This window comes from Penicillium robsamsonii, assembly GCF_028829455.1.
Source record: "Penicillium robsamsonii strain IBT 29466 chromosome Unknown utg000003l_segment0_segment0, whole genome shotgun sequence".
NCBI classification, from domain to species: Eukaryota; Fungi; Ascomycota; class Eurotiomycetes; order Eurotiales; family Aspergillaceae; genus Penicillium; species Penicillium robsamsonii.
This window is the reverse complement of record NW_026643221.1, coordinates 4,724,122-4,744,804: the sequence shown is the minus strand read 5'-3', so window position 1 is coordinate 4,744,804 and position 20,683 is coordinate 4,724,122. Positions and strand designations below refer to the sequence as shown.

Below are 20,683 nucleotides of genomic sequence, written 5' to 3'. Positions count from 1 at the left end.
TGTCGTGAATCTCCTCTCCCAAGGCTAGAATGACCTTCGCTCTTCGTTCACCAAGAATAGCTTCATTCAGCCAACTCTTGTCACGAGTTATTCAGAGACGTGGATTTGCAACTTCACCTGTTACCATGATACCTCGCATCATCGACACAATTAGAAAGGATCACCGGGACATTGAATCATACTATGGCACGATAATTAGCTCCACGGACCAGGATGAGCAGACACGCTTCCAGAATCTGTTCACCTGGGAACTAGCTCGACACTCCATTGGAGAAGAGCTTGTAGTGTATCCTCTGTTTGAGAAGATGCTCTCCGATGGTGTGCAAATGGCCAACAATGACCGCAATGAGCATTTGAAAGTGAGTTGAGCTACATCCGTCACCCATTACAGTGCTAACAGGATGAGTATAGGTCAAAAAGCAACTGAAGGAATTCCAAAACATGACACCATCAGACACGCAGTTTATTCCTGCTATCCGAGAGCTGATGGATAACCTTTCCAAGCATATCAAAGAGGAGGAGTTGAATGATTTGCCTAAGCTGGAGCAGGCCTTGTCTCAAGAGGATAGTGAGAGCTGTGCTAAGACCTTTAGCCGAACGAAGATGTTCGTTCCTTCGCGTTCCCATCCTAGTGCACCTGACAAGCCACCGTACGAGACAGCTGTCGGGCTTTTAACGGCGCCGATCGATCATCTCGCAGACCTGTTCCGTAAGTGGCCAGACACCGCGGGAATGCCCAATCCATCTACGAAATAAAGGTGTGAACCTTGGAAGCTGTATGTGCTCTATTGGAATTGAAATTTATCATCGTGTACTTTATATTTGAAACAACATTGGTTTAAATTGATCCTTGTGATCCGTTACTGTAGTTCATGTTCTCTCGACTAACGTGGGACGGCTGCCTGTGGGTGATGTATTCGACGAAATTCTTTCAGTTGCTAGCTCGGCGAGACTCGCTACTTATTTCCACGTTGGACATCCAGCGGCATGTCCGTTGTCAGCCTTGTGCAGCTGGCAGTTTAGTATCCCCGACGAAGCCATATACCTCCCTCATAGTCCATCTCGCACGTAGTCGGGACGATGCCCAGGGCGTGGTGATAATGTAGTTGTTGTTGTGGAGTGAGGGAAAAGAAGAAATATAACGTTTGAGCTTATCCAAATAGTAAGTAGTTTCAACACTGAAACTTGACAATCTTACCGCAGTTGGTGAATGCGAGCCTTTCCACACACCCACCAGTTGGCGGGATGGCTCAACGTTTCGTGATTATACTCCATTGCACAAAAGGAAGGTGAAGATTGCCAACGCAAGGCATAATTTTCAAGCCTCGCGTGCTATTTCTAGCGCAAGGATATATCCTAATTTGTGTAGAAGTAGATAAGTGAAAGGAAGATGAGAAGAGTTTTCTTGCAGTCTGACCTGGTCTTCACCAATTTTCCTGCCACACGGCCACGTATATACTGGCATGTTGCTTGATACCGAGATGACATTGAGGGCTGCTTGCCGAGGCGGGTTACCCATGTAAGGCATGGTGCGAGATACCGATCTACCGACAGCTTGAGGGATTTGAGATTTTCAATTAAAGAAAAAGACAATGGAAATGAAATGCGAAGTGAAGAAAAAGTAAAGTGGGAAGATTGAAGTGTAACGAGGAGATTGAGCGAACGTCTGTTACAGGCACAGGCATTAAGAGTGAAGGAGGAAACGGAATGGCTAGAGTCACAAGAAATAGACACTCTATGGTGATATATTGAAAATCTAGAAGTAAAATATATTTCATATCATTAATCAGGTCGTTTCTGTAAAAAAAGCCAGGTAAGTAGGCAGCAGGCTGGTCGTTAATAGCTACATGTATACACAATATCCAGGAGATTAACAAACTATCTATATTGCAAGTTGAAAGAAATCAGAACTCACAAATGATAGGTCCTGGTACAAAGATATAATTTCTTCATCTAGTTTATAGGGTATCTGCCAACTATGGCAAAAAAGTAACCGTCTTTTCTGGGTTTCCTCTGTGTATATATAATCAATGTATCGGCCAAATTACTGCTCAAAAGATCTCATAACAGCGATACCAGCCACCGAGCCCGATGCAACACGATTATGACCTAAAGAATTACTAGTTAGTCTGTGGAATTTGTAAGAAAGTTGCTTCAACATACCACCATATCGAATCCGTTCCCACCTGACTGTCTTCACAATCTCAGTGCCATCTTGATCGCTGATCTGATTCTTCCAAATCTTCACCTCGCTGGGGTTGCCGTCCTCGGCTTTGTGATATGTCATAGCGCCAGGAGCACCCTTGATGTGTCCGCCAGTGGCAGCCACCCAAACGCGGCGTCCTTCATACCAGGGGATTTCAGCATCGTCGAAAGCGTGAACGATAGTCAGATCAAGGCTTTTATCGGTGTATTCCGGGTTTCCACCGTTCAACGAAGTAGTATTGACGCCGGTAAGACGCGCCAGTCTAGCAGCAGTGTCCCAGTGGTCCACAATGTGGCTCAACAACCACCTCTGAGCCCGAGGATATCCCATGATGGGGGACATGATAGGTGGTGTGATGCCTTTGAAGCTGTAGGATTCAAGGAGGTTTCTTAGGCTGCTGAAGGACGCCAGTAGAACTACGCCGGCGAATGGCTCGGCGTTCTTGATAGCTGGTTGAATAGCTGCCGGATCAGGTGATCCGAATGCAAAACGCTCTGCCACTGCGGCTGTGACTGCGGTTCCCAGACTCTGGCCCACGATGGCGATGCGAGAAGTGGGTACTTTTAATGGCCCTGCAGTAAGGAAGTTAATGAGGGACACGCCATCCGTGATAAGACCTTCCTCTGTGGGAGATCCAGTGCTAACACCAAAGCCGCGATAGTCAATTGCAAAGACGTGGATTGGGTTTGACGGGGTAGACAGGCTCAACATCGTGTTGTAAGTGGCAGGGCGTTGAGCAGAACCCAAGTGCGCCGCATTTCCGTGAACTTCATTCCTCAAATGTTAGCTTGTTACAGCGAGGATTTGGTTGTATATCACTTACAGCTTACAACGACTCGTGCATTGGGGTCATTGGCGAGAAGCTTGTGGGCAACTGTCTTCGTGTAATCCTCAGCTGGGCCCGTAGAGGGATTCTCCATTAATTCCCTTTCACTTTCTAGGCAAAGATGCAAGGGCATCAAGTGCCAGCCGTAAATGGTTTCATTGTCAGGCGTCACCAAATGAAACGGTTGGACTTGGGTTCCTTTGGGGATAGATTAGCAAACATACTTCCGGGCGTTCACCTGGACAGAGGGACCGTACTCAAAAATCCAAATTGCTCAACTTGATTGACATCCTGCCACAAGCTGGGGTTGATCTTGTTGGCATAAAGAACACTGTGTTATCTATGTTAGCTCATTCTCGGCCTCAGACCTGTGAACTAGATACATACAAGCGTTGGACCTCTGGGAAGGTTAAGGAGAGAAGACACAGCACATAGATTAGTCCCCCAAAGGCAAGAGACCAGTAGGCCTTCCTGAAAATAGGTTTAAGCTCAACCATTATGCGTTCAGGGGTTGAGGGAATGTCTGTTGACAGCCACACAAGTCCCGGGGGACGGAGGTGAGCGGACAACGGCGCTGATAAGCGGCGCGTTATCGCGTCTCTTCTCATTTCTCCCTTCTAAGGTTCCACCCTTTCTCCATCCCCCTCCAAAATCTCGATATACGATGTGTCTTATAGTTCCATAGTGGGTATCGTGACGTTGAATCCACCATGGCCGAAAAGCGTAAGCTTCCGTCGCGACGTGAGTCTGCAGCCAAAAGACGTGTCTCCGAAGCCACGCCTCAGTCTCACAAGAAAAAGGCGCCAACTCCTCGCGCTACATCCCCCGAACTAGTTGATGCCCCTTTACCAACAAAGGTCAAGGATGGAGATAGCTTGCCTGTTGTCCGCACGCGGCAGCCGCTTTCCTTGCCGGACAATGAGTATCAGTCAATCGCTGAAAGGTTCGGAATCGCGGCCCCCATTGGTATTGCATGACTGACATCCTCTGTCGTATCTCAACAGTGCAGTCCTCCTCGCTTCGCTGGAACGGTCGAAGAAAAAGTGGCTGAGCGATGGCATCCTTGTTCGATACTACACTAAGCCAAAGAAGACGAAGCGCGAACAGACCGAGAAGAACAACCCATCAAAGGACACTATGACAAAAATTGGACCATGCGATGTCACCATCGGTCCCCATTTCTTTGATGCCATGATTTACATTGTCAAAGATCCTAGTGCGCCGGCGGCACTCCAATACGCACCCCCGCAACGACCGATGGTTCACTATGGCCATCCTAATAACTTCCAACAATACCGACCGTATCCCACCCCATCCAACCAACAACGACCTGCGCAATATTCTCCCGCTCCTCCGGGTCGCCCGGGGTATACAGGCAGCCATCCCTCGCCCCAGGCAACTCGTGGCCCGAATCAACCTTCCCCTCAAGGAGGACACAAACCACCACAAGGACAAAAGGGCCAGCCTGCCAAGCCAAGTCCAGATCCTGTGATTCAAATGCTGGCTACAAGGGCAGCTGCAGACCCTGAACTGAAGGCCTTGATGCGTGTTGTTGCATCAAGCCAAGCATCCCAGGAGCAGCTCCGGGCTTTCCAAGCACACATCGACGAACTTAACGCAATCATCAAATCAAGAGAGCAGCAAGAACAACGACAGCAATCTTCGACAGCACAGCCAATTACACAACAGTCAACCCCTACGCCACAAACTCAGACCCAGAAACAACAAGATGGTGGGACAAAGCCAGCATCGCTAGAGCAAACGCCACAAAAGCCGCAGACTCCATCCAAAGTTCCCAAGCAGCCACCTGCGAAGACGGAGGGCCAGCCCCAGACCTTTGCTCAAGCCCCAGCAAGCCAGCCGCCTAAACCTCCCCAGAGCGCCTCTGGGTCGAGCACCATAAAGGAAGAGCAATCAGCCGCAGAGCACAATAGCCCTCAGCTTGCGCCGTCCGATGGAGGCCGCCCAGTGGCACCGACCCAATCAGCGACTTCTGGTGCTACAAGCACCACAGCCCCTGCTCCTACCTCTCAGCACCAGACTTCTATGGTAAACCCGACACCACCAGGAAGTGCTCAACAGCCAGGAGCTCGACCGGGACCACCATATGCCCCCCACCAGCAACCTTCTTATGGGTCGCAACCTCCACTTCAGTCTCGACCACCCCAATTTGGTACTCCTGTTCCATTCCCCCGTCCGCCTCCAATTCCTTATGTCTCCCCACTTGGATCTCCACCAGTAAACTACAAGTCTGTGGTGTTTGAATTCACATCTCCCTTAACTCCGTATGGAAGCAGTACCTCAGGTCATGCCGGCTCGGGTGACCGCTATCTTTTCCCTGAGCACGCCATCCTGGAATGGCTCCCAGCCGAGAACACGGTCATCGCCTCGTTTTTGATAGTCCGAAAGGTGGCTCCAAACACACCATTCCCTCTTGAAACCGCCACAGAAGCTGCCAACTCTAAAAGCAAAGGCAAGGGGGCATCGAAAGCTAAGAAGAGTGAACCAAAAGTCAAAGCCGACAAGGGAAAACTGCCAACTGACATCCCAGCCCCCGGCCAGCCAGGCACGCCTACACCCGGGACGCCACAAAAGCAGGAACCCGCCGACCAAACAGGTATTTCAACCCCCAGCCTCCCAGGGACTCCTGCGAATGAGGCGAATCTTAAGGAATACTGGCAACCCGTCACTTTCCGCATCCATGCCCCCAACGCCAAAATCCTCGAGCCCCTAGCCCGCGTCGTCAAGCCAGCCGACGAGGTGCGCAAATATATGAACGATATCATGGACCGAGCCGAGCGTGCGCCAGATGGCTACCTGGCGATGCGTCTGCCTCGCGAGGCGGCCTCAGAATCGTTCGAAAAGGACGGGACACCTGCTTCCTCTGGCAATTTCGGTACCGGTACCCGCAGTCGTCTGTCCCGTGTTCAGCTCGCTGGCGACGAATCCGAGGCAGAGATTTCTGGTTTCGAATTCGAGGAGGACGAAGAAGATCTCAAAGATTTCTACGATGCGCCGAGCGGGCTACCGCCGCTGAAAGCATGATAACAGGTTTATGTACTGTTAGAGCGTCTCAGGATTCATGGATCATCACAATCAGTGGTTATTTGACACCCAAGTAGGCTGTCAGAAAGATCAAGTAATCCTATAGCATCGATCTGGTAACCGCTGATACATACACATCGAGAACGAATAGAGTCCGGCAGCAACGGCAGGACCTCCTAAATAGCTCGGATCTTTTGGAATTCTGAACTCCCATGATGCCTCTGAGTCGATGTTTGTACACTATATAAGATTATATTTGTGCCAGTTGTTGAATGTACGATAATGAATTGCTGCAGCGCTTCAGTTTATATATGCACTGGCCGTTCTTTCTAACTCCTATATTTGGCATAAGTAACAGCATGTTACCCTCCTAGTTGAAAAGACGGAAAGTAAACTGCATGGAAAGATGCCACTGCAAATGCCGCCAGATTTGGGTAGCCAGAAAAGTCCAGTCCTGTAGGACAGATAATTAATGTAGCTTTACCATAACCTCGCTCCGATCTCAACACAATGACACCAAGTTGCAAAGGGTATCCCACAGCCCCGTCGCATAAGACATCCAAACAACAAAAGAACCCTAACCCCCTCCACCAGTATATCGCGCCTGATCCCCAATAATACCGGCCGTTTCCAAAAGCCACCTTGCACTCTGGGTCGCTGGATCCCCAGCTCCAGCCTTGATATTGATATTACGACGGCGCTCAGCCTCTCGTGCCTCAAATTCCCACTTTGCTCGCTGAATCTCCACCGGACTTAAGGTCGGGTCTGCGGAGAAAGACGTGTCCGGATCTGGGACGATACCCCAAATCTCCAGGGTATAAAGATCAAGCTTGATCTTTGTGGGCGGGTCTTCAAGGGATGTATTGGCAGCGGGTAAGAAGACACCGTTGTGTGCGAAGGGTGCGGTGTGGAACTCGGCTGTTTCTATGTTCGCATCGATAATGAGACTGCCTGCTCCGTGTGGGGACGGGTAGGTTTGGTGTGTGCGGGACGGGGCGGGGATATTACAGCCGATTGCGATGCCGGTGTTGGGTGAGAAATAGGCGGTTGGGGTGTTGGGCTTCGTTGCAGATGGGGAAGGATTTCCCGGGAGGAGCATGTGTTTTGGGGATAGTTGGAAGAGGCAGGGAAGGAGGTCGGATGTCTTTGAAGATGAGCCTGAGGTCGATATGGACGTTTTCCACTGTTGGGGAATGTAGGCGCCTAGAGTTACTAATTCCTCGCTGGATGAGTCTACTACCGATCCTTGCAGAATAAGGAGGGTGGCAGATTGCCAGGTAAGGACGTGATGGGAGAAATATGTTAAGGAAGACCCGTGGGCGCTTGTCGAGAAGACGGGGTGGAGTTTGACGTCACTTCGGAGGATATTGATGTCGGGTGATGTGGAAGGGAGGAAGAATGAAAGATGCGAGTTAAGCGTCGGGTTTAATATGGCCGACTCGAAGCTTCCCGGAAGAGTAAGTGCAGCCGGTGGTACGGGGGGTTCTTCGTTCTCCTTCCTCTCCTGTTCGCTCTCCGTGGTTAGATCATTTTGGCGGCGTTGGGATAGGTTCAAGTTTTTGCTGAAAAGCATATGCTCGAAAAGAGCAGTGAGTGGATCGAACAGATATGGTAGAGATAGTGATATCGTTCGGGCAAAAGCCTTGTAAGATATCCCACCATCACTCTCTTCCGGGGAAAAGGCTGCAATGATACTGTCTGCTTCTTTCTTGACCAATTCCATGCGTCGACCATCCAGTCCAGATGTATATACCTTCAAAGACTCTAATGGCTTTAGTGGCGCAATGACAAGCAATAGCATCAGCAACCGGCGGAATGTATCGATGGAAATCCGGGTCTCGTAAACGGTCTTGTCAACACGGTGATCATGTTTGAATACTTCAATCGCATCGAGAGACTCCAATGCTGCGAGTGCAAGATCATCATCCTCGTCCTCATCGTACTCATCGTTGGCCGGTTCATCTATGGAGAATCCCAGCGGATGGGAATTCCTAGCCGAAGCTTCGGATTCCTCGGTCACTGATTCTCTTTCAGACTCGGCGGGAGTCTTTCTCCCCACATCAGCTAGACTGCCAAAGAGTAACTTAGTTCGATCTTTATGCCCCCGCTTCAGTGCTTTCCCATAGCGCTCGGTCAACAGCACAACCACTTTGACCATGGCCTCAAACGTCAACACACTGGGCGCGAGCGTGTTTTGGAACGGAAAGGCTCCCAGATAAGATACCATGCGAAATATCACCGGCCCTGCATCTAATGACTGCCCCCGTGATGAGGTATAGCTACCATCTGGAATGCCCAAGAAGTCTGAAAGTACTTTCTCATTCCAGTACCGCAATCCACCTTGCTCCAAGGCCCGGGAGAAGAAGTTGTCTTTGAAATGGGTGAGCTCTAATGGCGTGAAGCATTTTGTGGCAAAGCGCTCGGCAAGCACGGAGCTCAACTCCTCTATTTATGCATATGGTCAGATACAATTGGTATTGACAAGATGCTGTTGACCAGACGGAGAGCATTCCATGTCAAGTCAAAGCCATATGATTGACAATTATGGTTGATCAAGAGACAGTAAATTCATGCGTCTCCTGAACCCAAAACATAAAGGTATCAGATCGAACTCACCTGGGGATGATGCACCATGCTCATTCGACTGTCCTGCGCCCATCGATGATAGTTGATGCGGGGACGACCCCACTGCTGGCTACACCTGCGTGTTCCGTCACAGTGCTCAAGAGCTGAAATCAAGCGAGAAATTGGAAGAATAGAAAGACTGGGGGAATTAAGTGGTTCAGAACGATAAAGACAGCTCCAACAAAAGCAGTGTCAACAAACAATAAATAGTAAACTGCGCCCTTCCATCAGCGGACGTCAGGTATTCTGCCTGAGGCAGGATGGCTCTAGACTCTTTATTTGCTGCCTGAGGCAGCGAATTAGCTAAAATTACGTAATAGCGGACCCACTTAGTCACTGTCTTACGATCGTGTCATTGGCTTTATCAAGATCATCCCTGTTGCCAAGCATTGGAGTCAAGCATGCAGTCGTCGACCCCAAGCCAGGCTCGCCGGTCAACAAAGCGGCGAAAAATCGTTCCTGCAGTTGATCCCGACGTGTTCGAAACTATTGTCAGCTTTCCGGGTATGCTAGCAGATATGAGCAGCAATGATCCTGTTGTTCGATCCCGTGCGGTTCAAAGGCTTACAGTGTTATCACCCTTGATGCAACAACTCGCGCTGACAAAGAAAACCGCCGGCGTCCATTATGCTGCTGGGAAATTCAAATCTCTTGACCAGGCGTGTACTATTCTGTAGGTGACGCATAATCCGTAAGAACATATTTGGGATCGCTAAGACATCGACCATGTTCCCCCAGCTTCCCTCTCTGCTGATGTGGACACTATTATCCAACGACTTCAAAGCTCCCGCTATCACAGAATCGATAGGTCAGAAGCCTCTGTACGCGTCATTGTCGAGCTGTTGATTCTTGATCGGCTCTATCACCTTTCTGCTAAAGGGGCGCTCGAATATCTACAGCTCTATCCGGAGGTAGACGTCGATCTTCTACTCGGCGATACGCATGTCAGTGGCCATACCGACTGGTTACTTTGCTATGATGATCCTCGAGATAGTATTGATGCGACGTTGATTGCTATAGAAGCTAAGCGGGGTTACGAATTTTCCCTTGCCAACTCACAAATGGCTACGTATCTCGCAGCTATACAGGCCAGTCGGGCCAGAATCCAAAAGATTCATGCTATTGCTTTCAGGATCACGACGGATAGTAATGCATATCAGTTCTGGTTTATAGACTCCGAACGGCGGCTTTTCTCTTCTGTGTCATTTGAATGGCGTCTTCATAAGGCTAAGATTATCGCATGGATCGATAAAATGCTCGCCGAAGCGATTGAGGCCTCACCACTAACAACGCTAACTCTACGACGGAATATCTCTCTACGTAACTGGGAGAAGGATTTCCGACGGCGTCAGCTCTTGAGTTCGGAATCAAATGATTCCCCTTTGACCGAGGGACTTCCCTTCGATATCATTGTTCCAGAATCATGCCACCTTGTCGCGCGTGCATGGTATCAAGGACGAAAAGTTATGGTCGTCGAATACGAGGAGGAGGAGGAGGAGGAGGAATCGGGTGGAGATGATGAAGAGGACGGAGAGAATTGTGCTATTTCTGGTTGATATCTCTTAGAACCATGCCACGTTGCTACTTTAATTATCGCATTATGATTTAAGTATTTCGAACGAAGCTTGCTATTCAAAAAGAAAGGGTGGGAGAGAATCGTGCTGTCGATGATTGATATCGCTCAGAATAATGCAATGTTGCTGCTTTAAGCATCTCATTATAATTTAAAGTATTTCGAGCGTAGCTTGCGATCTAAAAAGAAAGGGTTCAAGACATAGCCCTCTAGGGGATATCGAATTAGTATTTGAAGTGCAATACTAGTAGACATAGCTTGGGTAATAGGTATAAGAGATGCCATGGTATCTTCGCTCATCGTCTCCAATAGTCGAGGATCCCCTAATAGAACATCGTTAGTGATCACGATCCGCGTCCTTACAGAAGTTGATACCTCGATCTTCATTTAACCAGCAGCCACCAATACGATTAAGTACCTGTCGCCTATCTTAAAGCATCTCTTCTTTATTGTTCGTTTCTGTGATTGCAGTTTATACTCCTTGGCCGAAAGTGCATCCTTTGCACTATCATAGGCCCGGTCAGCCGTGGGCATTGGGACACTTCGTGTGGGATTGATGGCGGGCAATTGGGGCCAGCACGCCTTTGTGGGTCCTAATGATCCTTTGTCGGATTTCCGGTCTAGTATTACCTTGATCGATGTTGCCGTAAGTTTTCACCCGATGTAGTTAGTCCATTCCATTCGGATGGACTGCCTGAACTGACATCTTTCTCACCAGAGCAATCGATTCTGCTTCAACGACGGTTACCACACATCACACCATCTGCATCCTCGGCGACACTGGATGGGGCATCCCGTGGCGCTTCTTCGGGACCAGGAACGCTATGACGAGCGGGCGCTCATGTTCCAAAATTTGGATTATCTCATGCTAACTGTTAATCTGCTGCAAAAGGACTATGCGCACCTGGCTCGATGCATGGTTCCAATTGGTGTCGAGCAAAGAACAATGACTCTAGAGCAACGGGAAAACCTGTTACGCAGTCGCACTCGGCGATTCGCCGAGCTGCATTCCAAACGGAATAGCGAATTTAAGCGGCGATGAAGCTAATGGGAGGGTCGGACGTAGAGTTAAAGGTATTTCCTTTTTTAGCTGTCAGGAGGCGCAGTTAGCAATTTCCTACAATGTAAAAAGAGATGGCGCATCTAAGCTATCGGGTCAGGGTCAAATAGGTTTCTTGCTGGGAATGAATGCGCCAGTGTGTTTAGGAAAGTGGAAATCAATAGTTAGTACAGATAATACACTGAATGGAAGACATCATGATACATCCGCAGGTCCTACTACGCTATATAAATTACAAAGCATGATGAAACACTAAACACGAGATACAGACGGAAATACATATTACAACGGTTTATTCCCGAGACATGCCCGCTAGGGCTAACTTTTCTTAGTGCTGACGCGCATTGACTTAGCTTGAGTAGGTGCTGACATGCATTCGATCAGCTTTCCCAAGGCTGCAATGTATTATGGAACTCAATGCTTGATAATTCATGGATCTGACAATTTTATTATTTGAATACTCTTACACAGCAGTAAGCACGGCGATACGCACCACACTACTACCAGGTAGCCGAGACGCACAGGGAACGGCGATCCACAATGGTAATAGCTAAATAACCTCCTGTAGAATCTCAAAAGATCAATTGCAGACAGCTGTCACCTCGTAGAGACATGAAACGACTGGGAGAATCGAGAGCTAGAAGCTCGCCTGGATGGCCCAGTTTGACAATGACCCCGTCTGACACCACCGCGACGCGGTCAGCATCTAGAATGGTGGAAGTGCATTGGGAAAATGCAATAATAGTGTGAGATGTAAAGTGATGACAAATATCTCTTATACTGCTCAGTCCGTCTCTCCCAGGCGGATCATAGCTCGAGCTAGACATAGCAGTTGCTACTGCCCAGCACTGAACAGGCCATCCGAGAGTCGGACGTGTATATCTCCTCATGAAGCCACTGTTTCCCCCAAGTGCACTTCTTTGAGTACTAGTTCATTTTCATGGGCATCGGCTGTCGTACCGAAAGAGTCGACATTTTCGCGAATCGTGCCTGCAATGAGATGGGGGGACTGTGTGATGCCGAAAGCGAGATGGACTGACACTTCCAGCCGGCCACAATATTGACTCACTTCTCCAAGAACAGCCAGCAATCAGGTAGTCTTTTCACAGGCGACTAGGCTAACCACAAAGTTGACACTGGACGACCGGGCCTCGAAGCTGAGATGCTCCAGGACCATATGTCTCTGGTAGTCGTTGTCGCCATTGTTGCTCGCAGCTTTTATCTAGAGGCACACAGGGGTGGTCCAGTAGATGAGATGGCCAGTTAATTTTACCAGAGGTTCCCATAGGCTTCGATGAATAATCGCCAATGCGAGCCACGGGGCGGAGGCTGGTATACATGTCTCCCTCGGAATAGTAGGAGCCCCCGAGTCAATAGAGAGCTGCAGCTTCAGCGGGAACATTGTGGCGGTAGATAGAGCGGAGATAGCGCACATGGCAGGATAATAAAAAGATCTCTTCCAATCGCAGAGTGAAGCCAAAGCCACGGTGTCGGTCCGCTAAACGTAGGACTAAAGACGTTCTGAGCAGCAGTCACACATTGTTGCCTAAATTCCGTTTCCCTTTTTGCAAAGTTCCAGGGAAGGTGATTTTAGCTCGCCTACAGTAGAGATTGAGGACATGGGTATGTTTGGGGGCCAACTATAAGGCGTCTATATAATGTGTAATGTGTATTAATACCAAATACCAACACTCCAACTAGCTTTAAACCTCATGTCTCCAGGGCTATTTTTAACTAGCTTCTGGACCCTCTCATCTCTATTTCAAGGCAACCATAATTCAGATGTCGCAAGGATGTATGTTAATTCTCCAGGCATCAGACATTGGTATAAACTAACTGCTTGAGCGCTTTGAAATGGGTTTTACTGTGTCTATCTCTTCTATACTTTCGCATTCTCTCTTAGGCATTGTGACCTGATACATTCCTTCTTTAATTGTTGTATTGTCATTATGCGATTTCCGATTTCGGGGTTGTTGTTTATGGTGGTATCGGCCATGATGGCCCGGGCATCCCCAGTCCAAACGGCTGCCCCCCAGACCGGGGTGTTACCGCGGGATGCCACCCCCACCACAGCGACGAACCCGGAGACCACCACAGCAACCACCACAACAGATGACTTTGAATTCCATTTGACCTTAAGCCTGGACTTACCCTCCAACACATGTACGCCTACCATAGCGCCTGACAAATATGGTTGGGTACCACCCTCGGCGTGCGACGCCTTGTACCTATATTACCCGTCTTTTGGAGCTGCAGTTGCTGCCGCTGTTATTTTCGGACTCCTCATGATGGCTCACTTTGTGCAAGCAACTATTTACAATGCAGGCTTTGCCTGGGTTATCATTATGGGAGTCTCGTGGGAGACCGTAGCTTACGCGGTCCGCGCCTTCAGCACCCGCAACCAGCAGAATGAAACTGTTGTGACAGTCGCCCAAATGTTTATTCTTTTGGCACCATTATGTACGGCCCTCAACTTCTTATTTGGTACACCGCAATTCTATGATACTGACTGTGGATATAGGGGTCAATGCATTTGACTACATGGTCCTGGCTCGCATGATACATTTCTTCGTCCCCGAGCGTCGCATCGGCATGTTCAAGCCCTCCCTGCTAGCCAAGATATTTGTCTTGCTTGACTTTGTCTCCTTCATTATCCAGATGATCGGTGGCTTCATGGCGAATGGTACAGACCAGCAAGAAATGGACGGCATCCATCTCTACATGGGAGGCATCGGAATCCAGGAGTTCTTCATCGTGTGCTTTTTGGTACTGGCTGTGCAGTTCCACCTATTGATGCTGAAGCTGGAGCGAGCTGGCCGACTGCCTGTCGGGAAGCTGAACTGGCGTCGATTGCTCTATGCCCTATATGGCAGTTTGCTCGCCATTACAGTGCGCATCATCTACCGCTTGGTTGAATTTTCCGCCGGCTACCATGAGGCAAATCCCATTCCGTACCATGAATGGTATATGTATGTGTTTGATGGTTTTCCTATGGCCTTGGCCATTCTCATCTGGAACTTTGCGCCGCCGGGTGCTGTGCTACAGGGTCCAGATGCGAAAATGCCCTCGAGTGGCATCGGCAAGTGGCTCTGCTGCAATGGCTGTGGCTGTTGTGGTGGATGTTGCTGTCGAAGCTGCCGGAAGCCACGCAAGGGCCAGCATAATATGCAACGACTACCCGATCATGACATATATGGCGATATGCCACTCCAAAGCCGAGAATCATCCCCCTACCGCGATACATACACTACCCGTCGCTGAGTCAATATCTTTTGCCGTTGATCCGGTAATGAATCGCATTCTGCTCTCAAATTTACGTTCTTCTTCCCATCCTTTTCTTCTCTCTTGCATTCTCTTTTGCATTCTCACTTTCTGCTCCCGATCATACACGCAATTTAAGAACAAACATATGGACCAGGTGTTCAATGAAAGCGGCCCATGGACTTGTTATAGGTGTCTTGCACATACCCCTTGGCTTAAGGATCATTCAGGCTCATATATAGAAAAATACAGCGTATCTTACTACTAAACCACTTGATTCTTGTATGGGGCCTAGAGGCGCCATATCTACTTGAAATCATGTACTTTTTACTTCACAAAAGATAACTAGATGGCGACAAAGATAATCTATAACCCCAGATCAATAAACACTTATTTTACAAATCACTGTACTATCCCAGAATCGATGAACTTCAAAATCCGATGGCAGCAAATCCAATAAACCACTGTAACTCAACACATCCTTGACTTTCTTGAACCTTACGTTTCACAATTAACTACATACTAGTATGGTACTGGGAAGATATGGTATTCCACGTATTGTATTATATATGGCATCTAGTCATCGCATACACAGCTCGACGGAACACCATGTCTGATATGGTTGCACACATAACAAAGCACTGGGATTGAATATGACTTCTGTCTGAAACGAGGCTCGGCGTATCCACACAGCCTTGAATGCCGAGCCAAATTTCAATATGAGAAGGAACAGTTTAATGGGGTTTCTTCGAGGGAGATCCCAACCTGTTTGATACGAACGAAATTATAGAGACTAGTTGAGTCGGCGCTGCAGTATCAAGTATGGGAAGCTTCCAGGATCCAAAATCATCCGAGTCTCAAGAACAGCGACAATGGCAGATAGGGAGGATGATATGCAGCAATTATAACACTGAGATCGGTGCTGCTTTGTGGGTCACACTGGTAGTCGGAGGAGACGGTGTCCGCAATGCGATTCTCTAGGGTTAGAAGGTATCATCGAGGAAGTTTAGCTTGATCAGGCGATCGACCTCGTGAGAAGGCTGGTTGAAGACATTTTGCACACCGATGGTGCCATGAAAACGCAAACAATGATACCAGAGCCACTCCCCTGGGGAGGTTCGATGTCTCGGCTTGTCTGTCTAGTCAGGGACCTCGTTTTAGATCAAGCCTCCTTGCATTAGACCGATCTTACCCCATCCGGTAGCTTCTTCATAATATATCAAGAGGGAAAGTTGAGCATTCGTAATAGATCTTCGCAAAATATCTCGAGTACGTCCAGTGTTTTCCACGTTGGGGCCGACACTAAATTCGCTACTAGCAGCTGCAAATCTGGCCTAATGATCTTCGTGTATAAAATGGGTTGATACAAGGCAAAGAAATTCGTTTTCGGGGTATCCGACGTTAGATTTACTAGCCAAAGAGCCAAGCCTAGAGCATGACGATACCGACACCTCCCATCTTCGACTCGTCAGGCAAATTTTTCTCGTTAATTCCACCGCCAATAGGTGCAGCACGGTAGTTGTATAGGTAAAAGTGGAGCTGGCCATCACCGGCACCGAACTTGAGATCCTCCAGGAAGAGGGGGTTGTCGTGCGAGGTGAGAGCATTGAAGACATCGAAGCGAGCCTAACTGGATTAGCATATAGAATCAGATATAACATGTTATAACATACCTGCTTTGCGCAAATCAGGGCATCGTTCATCAAAAGCTGCAAGCGATCCTTGAAAGCCTTCTTGTCGTCAGAGAACGCGGTCTCGGTCGCGTAGTAGTACAGGTATGCGGCACGGACGGTGTCGTGCTTGGGGTGATCGATCACAGTAGACTCGAGGTTGTAGAACGAGACAAAGTCGGTGATCTTGTGAGTTTCCGGGTCTTCGGCAACGTATGACCAGACAACCTGCTCCTTGCCGGGTTTCTCTTTGTAAACCAGCCAGTGATCAATTTCTTCCCGTGTAAAGGCCTGGTTCAATTCGAAGCGCCGCATGTATCGCTCCAGCAGATCAAAGACGGCATCAATGTCCTTAGATTCCATAGGGCGTAGACCAGGGGTCGATGTCTCGCTAGGGAGATGGTTCTTAGTGATCATGCGGGCCTTGGTCGAGCCATGTGGAAGAGGCGAGAAGCCAACGTCGTAGAGCTTCAACCAATCGAGAGAACGGTGGTAGTATCGGCAAGAGCTGACGGGTGTGGGCAGGATGATACCACCAGTGTAGATGGCCTGGTAGATGCCCCTGAGGTAGCAGCGGCGGGTAATCTCCTTGATCAAAACGGGAGTCAGGCGCTTGGAGCGGAGCTTCTTGTGGATACACAGGAAGTTGATCTCCGTCACTTTGATGCGCTCGCCGCGGACGCGGAGTTCAGTCGGGACACCGCAGATGGATGCAACCAGCTTGCGCGACTTTGTGGCGCGCACACCAACGTGCCATTCCTTCTTCCATCCAGGAGACATCAGGGCCCTATTTATATAATATTAGCGGTCTGGCATAGGTACAAAGTCCAAGGCTCAACCGTACCAATGCAGGAAGGATTCCGAGTAATTGAAGCGGAACATGGCGTTATCATCCTCGACATAATGCTTATTAAGAAGCTCGTATAGCTCTTTCAACTCCTCCTCGTTCGTCAGATCAAGAGTGCACCACTCGAACCCCTCAATAAGCGCATCGGGAGTCTTGGAGACCTTCTCGGGATCAATGGTCTTGATAGGTCCTTGGGTAATCTGCTTCTTTCCGGCTTCTTCAAAAGCAGGCACTGGTTGTGTCTGCCAAAATTTGTACGAGGCCATATCCTTCTGGTTCTTGCCTCCCACTGCCAATCCGGTCAACATCTGCGAGAGGTCCATGTTGTGCAGTAGCGCGGCGGCCTGGTCCTTGTCCATCGTAGCTAGCTCGTTCTTCAGGGCGGGGTTCTGTTCGAGGAGCAAAGAAGCAAACTTCGGGGGAAGCTTCTTTCCAGCTTTTGGAGTTCGAATGTCAGCAGACGTGAATCTGCGGTTGCTTGGTGCCTAGGGAGGCTGGATGGAGAGGCCTACCATTGCCCGAGTCGGATGGAGTCCCAGACTCGTCTTCGTTGCGCTTAGGAGCTTTTCCCTTCTTGTCGCTGGAATCAGACATGATGTGTTGTTGGGGTGTTGAGGAAGGAAGAGGTCCCACGTTTCAAACACCGCGGATCTTCTGGTGGGGGGGCGGGCGGGCAATTTGACTTTAAAATAATACAGGAACGGGCTCTAGACAACGCACTATGCACGTTATTTACAACAATATAAAGATACTCGATGACTATTATTTATGGACACGTTTCACCTTGTACGAAGTACTTCATTCTCCACTGTGAAGAGTGAAGACCCCTATGAACTCTAAGTGGCCTACAGGAACCTCGGCATTCGTATATGCAAAATGTTGGTCTAAAACACCTACAAGGTGTGAACATGTTATCATTTAAATGCGTGGTAAATTGAAAATGTATGTTGAGAATTAGAGAATTGTTGAAATCCAAGCAAAAACACCTCTATGTCCGTTCTATGCTAAACCAAAAGCATGTCTCAAGTTGATACAAGAATGCAAAAGTCATTGGAGCTCCGGGCTACCAATCATCTGGGAATCACTCATTGGTAGGTGGTTTTGTCTCGACCACGTCGAGGAATCCTCCAACCAAATGGATACTGCCGGTGACAAAGGTCATGACCGGGGCTTCGTCCTTCTGTAGGACTTTGCGTTCCTGGCTCGCAACCTCCCGCGCAAAATCAACAGCCTCCTCGATTGTACCAAAAACATGTGTTTGAGCGCGGGGGTCAATAGTATTCCACTCTACAGCAAGAGACTTTTGGACTCGGAGAAGTTCAAGGTCATCAGCGTTGGTGTTCATACTGACCAAGTCAGGTCGGAATCCGGCCTGTTTGTAGGTGATGTTCGTGCAGAATAGGGCGTGAGTGAATGGATGGTCGTTTCCAAGGGCAGACGATAGGGTCTCGTGGAGAGCACGAGCAAGAGCTGTGCTGTTGCGAGTTTGTTGGTTGAAAATTAAAATTCGTGTCTTCTTGGCGGCTACATCTTCGGACGATGAGTCGGCCTTGATCCGCGATGCAAACCACTGGCCAGCCAGCCGGATGCTCTCCAAAGTATGACCGCCATCAATATACCAAGAGACATTCTTCTCAAATCGGGTCTCACATCTACCACCCAGGCGAGTTTCCTCGAGCCCGATCTTGAACTTCGCCGGTAGTGGTTCTTTCATGATATTTTCCGGGACCTCCATGCCAACCTGGCGCAAGAAGTCCGCGGCAACTGCCACTGCGACCGAGGCATTGGTATACTGGAAGTCTCCAGCCAACCCAAGGGTGACCTTGCTGCTCTCGGGGCAAAGCTCAGAATGGCCAGCCACAATTTCCAGATGAGCGCCAGCCTCCTCGGCGCGTTTAGCCAAAACTTGTTCCGCGCCCGCAGGCTGCGGTGCCGCGAATCCATTCACGCCCGGCTTGAAAATGCCACCCTTGTGCCACGCGATTTCCTCAATCGTATGTCCAAGCAAATCAACGTGATCAATTCCAAGACTGCTAATCGCTGTCACCTTGGGTCGTGGGATCACGTTGGTACAGTCATATTGACCGCCGATTCCACATTCGATCACCGCGGCGTCCACGCCCTCGCTCAGGTAGGTGTGGAATGCCATCACGGTCAAGTATCGGAAATATTGTGGTTTCGCCGCAGGCCCGGCGGGATCCTGGCCCGCCAGTTTAGCAGATTGCTCAAGACGATCCCATACTTCGAAGAAATAGCGCGCAAACTGCTCTTCGGACAATGGAGCATTGTTGATCTTTATGCGCTCGCGTGCGAATCGAAGGTGCGGGGAGGTGTAGAGACCGATCTTAAGGTTGGATCCGGGCTGATTCGCATCTTTTCGTGTGTATTGGGAGAGGATCGTGGAGATAAATGCGGAGGTCGAGCCCTTGCCTTTCGTGCCGGCCACATGAATTGCGTTCAGCCGATTTAAGTCAGAAGGCTAGAGAACGCAACGATCTCACATCAGCTTCACTCATAAGGAATCAAGATCCCTGCCATCAGCGCACCTTGTATCCAATGCGCTTCAGCCACTCCACTGTCTCCGGGAGGGATAATTCGTTGATCTCCTGTCTCGTTTTGGACTTCTTGAACGCTTCCACAATCGCAAAGTTGGTTTGTAGTGAGTTGAGAGACGCAATCGCAGCCTATTCATTCCAAAGTCAGCATGTGCTATAACTTTCGGGAGGAATTCGTCCCATATCGCAAAGGCCCGAGTGGCATACCTCATATGTTCGAGTCATGGTGGGCGAAGTCGAAAATCGCCGTGCGCAAAGCTGCCAGCAAATAGAGCTCCAAACCCCTTTCATGAACAATTGAAGCCCGTACCTGAAGTCCTCAAATGAGCAGGGGTGATTAAAGAAACCCCAGTATCTCTACCAGTTTATGATTCTCTGGTTGATCCCACCCGCTCTCCTCGGGAAACTGATTTGGGCGCTGTTCGGAAAGATCACGTGCTTGCTAACATACTAGAACCAGACTGAAGTGATCTATACCTACAACATACACCCGTGGGACAGTTGTTTTTATTTCACAAGTGAATAAAGTATTCCACGGGTAGTTGTATAATAATTCGCAGAGTGAAAGTATAGAAAACCCTTACTCTGATTTGATATCTAGACACGCGTTGTAATCGCATCAATCTAGGTCGCAAGATCAGGTGTTATAGAAAGATGATATGTTTACATACGAAATCTAACCTCAGAAGGACAAGGTTGGAAAAGACATACATAAAGGCTAATACCCCCATGTTCATGGTATTCCTTCCTACCCTCGGTATCCCTGTCTATTCCACTGTTATAAGGTTGAAATATGTACGAAACCTTACATTCACATAACTAAAGTTCAAGATGAATGTAATCTTCGAAGGTGTTCATGTATTGGCTAAGCTCTTCGGGAGCTTCGAGGGAGAATCTACCGCAGGAACAATGGGGACGATTTAGAAAATCTCAACAGCAGCATACGGCTGGAAAATCTGGTGACTTCGAGGAAGAAACATTGTATCGAACAAAGATGAAAGATGATTAAAATTGA

At 48.8% G+C, this 20,683-nt stretch overlaps 10 protein-coding genes across 10 annotated transcripts; 5 read left to right on the top strand and 5 right to left on the bottom strand.

Moving 5' to 3' along the window:
* Positions 1-125: 125 nt before the first annotated feature.
* Positions 126-756, top strand: N7447_006546 (uncharacterized protein; the record flags this gene model as incomplete). The annotated part of the gene is made up of 2 exons (XM_057230808.1): positions 126-359; positions 412-756. The coding sequence occupies 2 exons, from the start codon at positions 126-128 to the stop codon at positions 754-756; spliced, it is 579 nt and encodes a 192-aa protein (XP_057085898.1).
* Positions 757-2,044: 1,288 nt separating this feature from the next.
* N7447_006545 (alpha/beta hydrolase) lies at positions 2,045-3,529 on the bottom strand (the record flags this gene model as incomplete). The annotated part of the gene is made up of 5 exons (XM_057230807.1): positions 2,045-2,109; positions 2,164-2,973; positions 3,030-3,230; positions 3,290-3,363; positions 3,420-3,529. The coding sequence occupies 5 exons, from the start codon at positions 3,527-3,529 to the stop codon at positions 2,045-2,047; spliced, it is 1,260 nt and encodes a 419-aa protein (XP_057085897.1).
* A 213-nt stretch (positions 3,530-3,742) lies between these two features.
* N7447_006544 (uncharacterized protein) lies at positions 3,743-6,077 on the top strand (the record flags this gene model as incomplete). Its single annotated transcript, XM_057230806.1, has 2 exons — positions 3,743-3,975; positions 4,037-6,077. 2 exons carry the CDS (start codon positions 3,743-3,745, stop codon positions 6,075-6,077), a joined length of 2,274 nt encoding a protein of 757 aa, XP_057085896.1.
* A 577-nt stretch (positions 6,078-6,654) lies between these two features.
* N7447_006543 (TLDc) lies at positions 6,655-8,736 on the bottom strand (the record flags this gene model as incomplete). The annotated part of the gene is made up of 2 exons (XM_057230805.1): positions 6,655-8,522; positions 8,694-8,736. 2 exons carry the CDS (start codon positions 8,734-8,736, stop codon positions 6,655-6,657), a joined length of 1,911 nt encoding a protein of 636 aa, XP_057085895.1.
* Positions 8,737-9,103: 367 nt separating this feature from the next.
* N7447_006542 (uncharacterized protein) lies at positions 9,104-10,258 on the top strand (the record flags this gene model as incomplete). Its single annotated transcript, XM_057230804.1, has 2 exons — positions 9,104-9,365; positions 9,441-10,258. The coding sequence occupies 2 exons, from the start codon at positions 9,104-9,106 to the stop codon at positions 10,256-10,258; spliced, it is 1,080 nt and encodes a 359-aa protein (XP_057085894.1).
* Positions 10,259-10,831: 573 nt separating this feature from the next.
* On the top strand, positions 10,832-11,317 carry N7447_006541 (Fatty acid desaturase type 1; the record flags this gene model as incomplete). Its single annotated transcript, XM_057230803.1, has 2 exons — positions 10,832-10,921; positions 10,994-11,317. 2 exons carry the CDS (start codon positions 10,832-10,834, stop codon positions 11,315-11,317), a joined length of 414 nt encoding a protein of 137 aa, XP_057085893.1.
* Positions 11,318-12,425: 1,108 nt separating this feature from the next.
* On the bottom strand, positions 12,426-12,737 carry N7447_006540 (ABC transporter; the record flags this gene model as incomplete). The annotated part of the gene is given in 2 exon segments (XM_057230802.1): positions 12,426-12,557; positions 12,570-12,737. 2 exon segments carry the CDS (start codon positions 12,735-12,737, stop codon positions 12,426-12,428), a joined length of 300 nt encoding a protein of 99 aa, XP_057085892.1.
* A 547-nt stretch (positions 12,738-13,284) lies between these two features.
* N7447_006539 (RTA1 domain-containing protein) lies at positions 13,285-14,596 on the top strand (the record flags this gene model as incomplete). The annotated part of the gene is made up of 3 exons (XM_057230801.1): positions 13,285-13,795; positions 13,857-14,418; positions 14,470-14,596. The coding sequence occupies 3 exons, from the start codon at positions 13,285-13,287 to the stop codon at positions 14,594-14,596; spliced, it is 1,200 nt and encodes a 399-aa protein (XP_057085891.1).
* Positions 14,597-16,024: 1,428 nt separating this feature from the next.
* N7447_006538 (glycylpeptide N-tetradecanoyltransferase swoF) lies at positions 16,025-17,707 on the bottom strand (the record flags this gene model as incomplete). Its single annotated transcript, XM_057230800.1, has 4 exons — positions 16,025-16,222; positions 16,270-17,053; positions 17,111-17,549; positions 17,626-17,707. The coding sequence occupies 4 exons, from the start codon at positions 17,705-17,707 to the stop codon at positions 16,025-16,027; spliced, it is 1,503 nt and encodes a 500-aa protein (XP_057085890.1).
* A 487-nt stretch (positions 17,708-18,194) lies between these two features.
* N7447_006537 (tetrahydrofolate synthase) lies at positions 18,195-19,959 on the bottom strand (the record flags this gene model as incomplete). Its single annotated transcript, XM_057230799.1, has 3 exons — positions 18,195-19,592; positions 19,660-19,797; positions 19,876-19,959. The coding sequence occupies 3 exons, from the start codon at positions 19,957-19,959 to the stop codon at positions 18,195-18,197; spliced, it is 1,620 nt and encodes a 539-aa protein (XP_057085889.1).
* Between the last annotated feature and the right edge of the window lie 724 nt (positions 19,960-20,683).